Source organism: Convolutriloba macropyga, chromosome 12 (assembly GCF_964194025.1).
Source record: "Convolutriloba macropyga chromosome 12, txConMacr16.3, whole genome shotgun sequence".
In the NCBI taxonomy this organism is placed as follows: domain Eukaryota; kingdom Metazoa; phylum Xenacoelomorpha; order Acoela; family Convolutidae; genus Convolutriloba; species Convolutriloba macropyga.
This window is the reverse complement of record NC_134479.1, coordinates 47,678,745-47,687,347: the sequence shown is the minus strand read 5'-3', so window position 1 is coordinate 47,687,347 and position 8,603 is coordinate 47,678,745. Positions and strand designations below refer to the sequence as shown.

Here is an 8,603-nt window from a genome sequence, read left to right as displayed (position 1 = left end):
GGATTTCTTGGACCTTTTTTTCTGATATTTTTTTCAAAAGAGATTGAACTTTTAGGTGACGATTGAGTTAAGACAAATCTCTTTCAGGTGACGATTGAGTTTCAAATAGAGGCTGGCGTAGGAACAGAAATCATCCTGGACTACAGTGCTGTTAAAACTGGGCACACTAATTCATCTACTTTTCCATTCAGGTAATTTTATACGCTTATTATACAATCAAATATTACAAACTATGTATATTCAATGGTAACAACCAGCTTAAATAGTTCTAATGCGCAATTAGAGGCAACATTTAGCGAGCAGAAATAAAACTAAACCTAGTCTGGACCAAGTCTTTATAGTCTGGACCATGGTCTGGGCTCGGTCTGATTAGAGGCTATCTCGGTCTGAAAAGTCTGATCGTAGTCTTTATAGTATGGACCTTGATCTGGGTTTGGTCCGATCAGGGACGTTTCGAGCGCACTTGAGTCTGATCAGAGGCCGTTTCGAGCGCACCTGATTCTGATCAGAGGCCGTTTCGAGCGCACTTGTGTCTGATCAGAGGCGTTTCGTACGCACTTGAGTCTGATCAGAGGCCGTTTCGAGCGTACTTGAGTCTGATCAGAGATCTTACCAAACACAATTGAGTTTTATCAGAGGATGATTCGAGCGCAATTGAGTCTGATTAGAGGTAATTTCGAACGCACTTGAGTCTGATCAGAGGACGATTCGAGCGCACTTCAGTCTGATCAGAGGCCATTTCGAGCGCACTTGTGTCTGACCAGAGGCCGTTTCGTACGCACTTGAGTCTGACCAGAGGCCGTTGCGAGCGTACTTGAGTCTGATAAGAGGCCGTTTCAAACGCACTTGTGTCTTATCAGATGATGATTCAAGCGCACTTTAGTCTGATTAAAGGCCGTTTCGAACGCACTTGAGTCTGATCAGAAGAAGATTCGAGCGCACTTGAGTCTGATAAGAGGCCGTTTCTTACGTACTTGAGTCTGATCAGAGGCCGTTTCAAACGCACTTGTGTCTTATCAGATGATGATTCAAGCGCACTTTAGTCTGATTAAAGGCCGTTTCGAGCGCACTTGAGTCTTATCAGAGGACAATTCGAGCGCAGTTGAGTCTGATAAGAGGCCGTTTCTTACGTACTTGAATCTGATCAGAGGACGATTCAAGCGCACTTGAGTCTGATCAGAGGCCGTTTCAAACGCTATTGTGTCTTATCAGATGATGATTCAAGCGCACTTTAGTCTGATTAAAGGCCGTTTCGAACGCACTAGAGTATGATCAGAAGACGATTCGACCGCAGTTGAGTCTGATAAGAGGCCGTTTCTTACGGACTTGAGTCTGATCAGAGGACGATTTGAGCGAACTTCAGTTTGATCAGAGGACGTTTTGAGAGCACTTGAGTCTGATCATAGTCGGATCATAGTCTTTTTATAGTCTGGATAATAGTCTGAGTTTGAGTCTGATCATAAGCACACTATAGTTTGGACGAAGGTCTGGGTTCGGTCTGATCAGAGGAGATTTTGATCTGGAAAGTCTGATCAATGGTCATTTTGATCTGGAATGTCTTATCAGAGGATATTTTGGTCTGGAAAATCAGATCAGACGTCATTTCAGTCTGAATAGTCTGGTCATAGCTCAATTTGGGTCGGGGCCTAAAACTGGGAAGCAATCAGCGCCCATCAATTCCTTTTGGTAGATCAGCTGAGCCATTAGTTTCAAAACGGCGTCAGAGAGAGGTCTGCAAAGACCTAAATCAATTTTCTGTTGAATCATCCACCGACCGTTTAGGCACAAAATGCGAGCTTTGAACTGTCAATACGTCAAAAAGAGTTTTTGGACTTACCTCATGAGGTTATCTCATGGAGTGAGTTGGAGTTTGAACGATGAAAAATTGAAAAAAAAATAACTAAATTTATAGTTAGTCACATAAAGTTACAACGCAAGCGGTCGTTTGAAAAAATTAAAAGGATACAAATATGCATCAAGTTTGCTTATATTAGCACGTTTTTACTATTTGAACATTGACCTTTGAAATGTTCGATGTTGCAGCTTTAAGGGACTCTAAATACAGTGCATAGGATAAGCTTAACATAGCTTGACACGAAGCTCTACTTGTTCAACGTATAATTGGTTAGAAAAAAAAGGCCTAGAGGAACATGACAGAACAAAAGAACACAATTCAGTTTTATCAGAGGATGATTCGAGCGCAATTGAGTCTGATTAGAGGTAGTTTCGAACGCACTTGAGTCTGATCAGAAGACGATTCCAGCGCACTTGAGTCTGATCAGAGGCCGTTTCGAGCGCACTTGTGTCTGATCAGAGGCCGTTTCGTACGCACTTGAGACTGATCAGAGGCCGTTTCAAACGCACTTGTGTCTTATCAGATGATGATTCGAGCGCAATTGAGTCTGATTAGAGGTAGTTTTGAACGCACTTGATTCTGATCAGAAGACGATTCCAGCGCACTTGAGTCTGATCAGAGGCCGTTTCGAGCGTACTTGAGTCTGATCAGAGGCCGTTTCAAACGCACTTGAGTCTGATCAGAGGCCGTTTCAAACGCACTTGTGTCTTATCAGATGATGATTCGAGCGCAATTGAGTCTGATTAGAGATAGTTTCGAACGCAGTTGAGTCTGATCAGAAGACGATTCCAGCGCACTTGAGTCTGATCAGAGGCCGTTTCGAGCGCACTTGTGTCTGATCAGAGGCCGTTTCGTACGCACTTGAGTCTGATCAGAGGCCGTTTCAAACGCACTTGTGTCTTATCAGATGATGATTCGAGCGCAATTTAGTCTGATTAGAGGTAGTTTCGAACGCACTTGAGTCTGATCAGAAGACGATTCCAGCGCACTTGAGTCTGATCAGAGGCCGTTTCGAGCGTACTTAAGTCTGATCAGAGGCCGTTTCAAGCTCACTTGTGTCTTATCAGAGGCCGTTTCGTACGCACTTGAGTCTGATTAAAGGACGTTTCGAACGCACTTGAGTCTGATCAGAGGATGATTCGAGCGCAATTGAGTCTGATTAGAGGTAGTTTCGAACGCACTTGAGTCTGATCAGAAGAGGATTCGAGCGCAGTTGAGTCTGATAAGAGGCCGTTTCGTACGGACTTGAGTCTGATCAGAGGACGATTTGAGCGCACTTCAGTTTGATCAGAGGACGTTTCGAGAGCACTTGAGTCTGATCATAGTCGGATCATAGTCTTTTTATAGTCTGGATAATAGTCTGAGTTTGAGTCTGACCATAGGCGCACTATAGTTGGGACGAAGGTCTGCGTTTGGTCTGATCAGAGGAGATTTTGATCTGGAAAGTCTGATCAATGGTCATTTTGATCTGGAAGGTCTGATCAGAGGATATTTTGGTCTGGAAAATCAGATCAGACGTCATTTCAGTCTGAATAGTCTGATTATAGCTCAATTTGGGTCTGGACCTAAACCTGGGAAGCAATCAGCGCCCGTCTGTTCCTTTTGGCAGATCAGCTGAGCCATTAGTCTCAAAACGGTGTCACAGAGAGATCTTCAAAGACCTAAATCAAGTTTCTGTGAAACCATCCACGCCCGTTCAGGCGCAAAATGCTAGCTTAGAACTGCCGATACTTCAAAAAGAGGTTTTGGACTTATCTTACAAGGTCATCTCACAGAGTGAGTTGGAGTTTGAACGATATAAAGTTGAAAAACAACAACTTAATGTATAGTTAGTCCCATAAAGTTACAACGCAAGCGGACGTTCGAAAATTTTAAAGGATACAAATATGCATCAAATTTGCTTATATCTGCACGTTTTTACTATCTGAACTTTGATCTTTGAAATGTTCGATGTTGCAACTTTATGGGACTCTAAATACAGTGCATAAGATAAGCTTGACAGAGCTTGACACGAAGCTCTACCTGTTCAACGTATAGTTGGTTAGAGAAAAAAGGCCTTAAGGAACATGACAGAACGAAAGAACGGATTATAACAGATGCGAATTTAACATAGCTTAAGACCAGTTGCAGTTGGTGTGATGATTTTTGAAGTACGTTTGCAAACAAGAGATAATGGTTGAAATCTAGTGCTGGGCAAACTTCACTTTATTAGAGCCCGATTAAAGCCCATTACTTGCTATGTCTTTTGGATCTCGTGGCATAAATGAACGAAATGGCGGGTTCTTGCGGGTTCTTTGTCTACTTTTTTCTGTCTGCCGAGCCGATGACTCACAGTAAGGACAAATCAGTGTGATCATTGAAATGCCGCGGGAAAAAACTAAAAAAAATGTACTCCTATTGGTTGCAGTTCATTGTTTGGTAGTTTATTAGGGTTTCGGTTTCCATTTTGAATTCAACCACTTCTAAAGTTTGTACCTCTGCAACAAGATCTTCAGAGCTGTTAATGTCAAATCCCCACCTGGAGACAAAAACATCCCCGTGATGGTATGGTTCCATTATTCGGGCTCTCGGAGAGCTTTAAGCATGTTTCCTTACAACACTAAAAACAAAATTTTTTGTTTTAATCATAGATTTGTTCGAACTTGCCCCAATTTGTCCTAAAGACTAATTGTAACAACTGCTCTCCACCTAAGACAAGGAAAGCTTGACACCGCCCAAACCGTTTCAGCTGTTCCATATTTCTCCGGATATTATGTTTTTTTTTTGAGGTTGGCTTTTGTAACTGTATATCTGCTATACTTTTGGAGTTGTATTACAGATTCGGCTTATGAATATCAGCTAATCTAAGATTTTTTTAATAATAATTTATTAATTATCGCTCACTCGATTAGATTTATTAGCGATCACTCGAAACTGGATCTCTTTAGGTATAACAGTTACAAAGGCAGTTGATTAATGTCGAGTGCTCTGTTGTTGTTTATTTTAATCCCCTGTTATTACATTTGTCACTCGAACTTTAGTTAATTCCAAAAAGAGACATTGTAAAATGCTTGGTTGATCTGGCCTTATAAAGACAGAAATATAAAAAAAACTTATTTGTCTCCTCTTAGCTAACCTAGCTCCAACATGGCTTCCCCTGTATTCATTCGCAAAAACCAATTCTTCAATTGAAAGTCTTAGAACGTTTCTTACTACAAATCTCTCGTAGAAAATATCTTTAGTCTGAAAATTGGCTGCTGCAAATACTCGTAAACAATCGTCAATGGTTTCCGTAACTCCGCCAAGAGTAATATCTCTATTTGTCACTTTTTTTCACCACTCAACTGAAACCATCTTTATTAGACTTTACGTTTGAATCGAACTGCCACTTTTACCGATCGATCATTGTTGATAAATCCATTTTTGAATCTGAACAGATGAGATCGAAGTAACATTCTGTTTGTTGAAATAGCTGATCCAGTTTGTTGAAAGAGCTGATGAAAGTAAATTCAAATTTGTTGCCCTGCAAGAGGTGGTTTTGAGCAATAGCGTCTAAATTGTTAAAAATAGAGTGAGTTTGTGTCAATGATTTTGCATTTCACGTCTGCTCAACAAAGCAAATTGATGTTGAAATATTATTTTTGCCAAATGATTTTTACAACACTACATTCATTGTTGACAGTTTTTTTCTTCGCAGTTTTTTGCTAGCAAATCGTCGGACGCTAGAAGAACTAACTTTCAACGAACTGCTAGCAAAAAAAACTCCAAATTGATGCGATGAGGGTAGGTTGAATTTCTGATCTCTGTTCTCTGATCTGATCTCTGTGTGAAGTAAGTATTCTTAACTTCTCACTTTTTCATGCTTTTCATGCTTCTTCAAACTGTTTGAGCTTTCGGTGATCGTTATTAGCTTTTTCCCTTGCTACTGAACTTTTTTGCTACTGGTTTGACTGATTGAGTTATGAACCGCAAGATTGCGCTTGATCAAATGTCATTGTCTAACGCCGGTGTCTTATGTATAAACTCTAATTGTGCGGTTATCAAACAGAACACACAACACCATCAGTTTTATTACAAGCGGCTAATTTCCGATGTAATTGAGCAGAATAGGTATAGCCAACATTTGTGAAATCTGTTGACGCAAACTGTAAGAAGACAATGAGCTATCACTTGAGCCGTAGGCAGCGCCCCACCACATCTCAAATTAATTTTTCTTTCAAGCTATATTACTCTTACGCTCAAAATCAAGAACTGGTGTCGGACAAAGCTTTCAGTTTAATCAGTACTTCCACGAGAAATGTGCTAGAATTTATTAATGTATTGCATTAAAATTTATGTGTTGAATCTTATGCTAGAAATCAAGAACTGGTGTCAGATAAAGCTTTCAGTTTAATCAGTACTTCTACGAGAAATGTGCTAGAAGTTATGGATGTATTGCTCTAAAATTTATGTGTTGCTATGTTACTCTTATGCTAGAAATCAAGAACTGGTGTAAGACAAAGCTTTCAGTTTAATCAGTACTTCCACGAGAAATGTGCTAGAAGTTATGGATGTATTGCTTTAAAATTTATGTGTTGCTATGATACTCTTATGCTAGAAATCAAGAACTGGTGTCAGACAAGGTTTTCAGTTTAATCACTACCTCCACGAGAAATGTGCTAGAAAATATGGATGTATTGCTTTAAAATTTATGTGTTGCTATGTTACTCTTATGCTAGAAATCAAGAACTGGTGTCAGACAAAGCTTTCAGTTTAATCAGTACTTCCACGAGAAATGTGCTAGAAGTTATGGATGTATTGCTTTAAAATTTGTGTGTTGCTATGTTACTCTTATGCTCGAAATCAAGAACTGTTGTCAGACAAATTTTTCAGTTTAATCAGTGCTTCTACGAGAAATGTGCTAGAAGTTATGGATGTATTGCTTTAAAACTTATGTGTTGCTATGTTACTCTTATGCTAGAAATCAAGAACTGGTGTAAGACAAAGCTTTCAATTTAATCAGTACTTCCACGAGAATTGTGCTAGAAGTTATGGATGTATTGCTTTAAAATGTATGTGTTGCTATGTTACTCTCATGCTAGAAATCAAGAACTGGTGTCAGACAAACCTTTCAGTTTAATCAGTACTTCCACAAGAAATGTGCTAGAAGTTAGGGATGTTTTGCTTTAAAATTTATGTGTTGCTATGTTACTCTTATGCTAGAAATCAAGAACTGGTGTCAGACAAAGCTTTCAGTTTAATCAGTACTTCCACGAGAAATATGCTAGAAATTATGGATGTATTGCTTTAAAATTTGTGTGTTGCTATGTTACTCTTATGCTCGAAATCAAGAACTGTTGTCAGACAACTTTTTCTGTTTAATCAGTACTTCCACGAGAAATGTGCTAGAACTTATGGATGTATTGCTTTAAACTTTATGTGTTGCTATGTTACTCTCATGCTGGAAATCAAGAACTGGTGTCAGACAAACCTTTCAGTTTAATCAGTACTTCCACGAGAAATGTGCTAGAAGTTATGGATGTTTTGCTTTAAAATTTATGTGTTGCTATGTTACTCTTATGCTAGAAATCAAGAACTGGTGTCAGACAAAGCTTTCAGTTTAATGAGTATTTCCACGAGAAATGTGCTAGAAGTTATGAATGTATTGCTTTAAAATTTATGTGTTGCTATGTTACTCTTATGCTCGAAATCAAGAACTGGTGTCAGACAGAGCTTTCAAGTTAATCAATACTTCCACGAGAAATTTGCTAGAAGTTATGGATGTATTGCTTTAAAATTTATGTGTTGCTATGTTACTCTTATGCTAGAAATCAAGAACTGGTGTCAAACAAAGCTTTCAGTTTAATCAGTACTTCCAAGAGAAATGTGCTAGAAGTTATGGATGTATTGCTTTAAAATTTATGTGTTGTTATGTTACTCTTATGCTCGAAATCAAGAACTGGTGTCAGACAAAGCTTTCAGTTTAATCAGTACTTCCACGAGAAATGTGCTAGAAGTTATGGATGTAATGCTTTAAAATTTATGTGTTGCTATGTTACTCTTATGCTCGAAATCAAGAACTGGTGTCAGACAAAGCTTTCAGTTTAATCAGTACTTCCACGTGAAATGTGCTAGAAGTTGTGGATGTATTGCTTTAAAATTTATGTGTTTTCGTTAAGGTATCTCAACTTCCACCAAACTGCTCTTGTTGCTATTTTAAAATTTTTTGTCATTGCTTTTTTTTCTCTCTCCAATACCAACTATTTTTGCTTCATTTATTTTTTTTTCGTCGTTTTACCCACTGGTCTGTTCAAGATGCTAAGTTATTCACTCAGAACTTTCAATTTCTTCTCCACATCCTGTGAGATTAAACTAAGAAATTTCACTGCCCGGTGTCTCTGTCACTCTATTGGCATCAGATTTGCAATTTGGTGTGAGATTTAGGTTCCCATTGAAGTCTTTAATTCCAAACAGAAACTGCTTTTTGTATTTTCAAGTTGTGTTTTTGTGTTTTGGGAAGAATTGTTTCAATATCATTGGCTTTACAACTGCGTGTGACTCTAGTCAACGAACTAAACAATTTCACAACAGTTCTCGCCTGATTTTTCTGTTCGAAAAGTCTAGCTGCTCTTGTCTCAATTTAGGCAACGAACGAACGTAAGCAATCGCTCACACTGTGTTTGCGCAAGAATCATGAGTTGAGGATCTTTTTTATACATTTGCTGCAGAAGGCTTTTTTCGGTGTTTGTTCCAGCAACGAGGGTTACTGGTTCCGTCAACCGTGTGATTT

The 8,603-nt window shown here is 38.9% G+C and overlaps 1 protein-coding gene across 1 annotated transcript in view; it reads left to right on the top strand.

The window, feature by feature from the left end:
* The window catches only part of LOC142350519 (uncharacterized), a 63,450-nt gene that overhangs the window by 6,583 nt on the left and 48,264 nt on the right, over positions 1–8,603 (top strand). Inside the window, exon 3 of the mRNA XM_075402369.1 lies at positions 88–191. Coding sequence (XP_075258484.1) covers positions 88–191 — 104 coding nt within the window. The remainder of the gene's footprint in view (positions 1–87; positions 192–8,603) is intronic.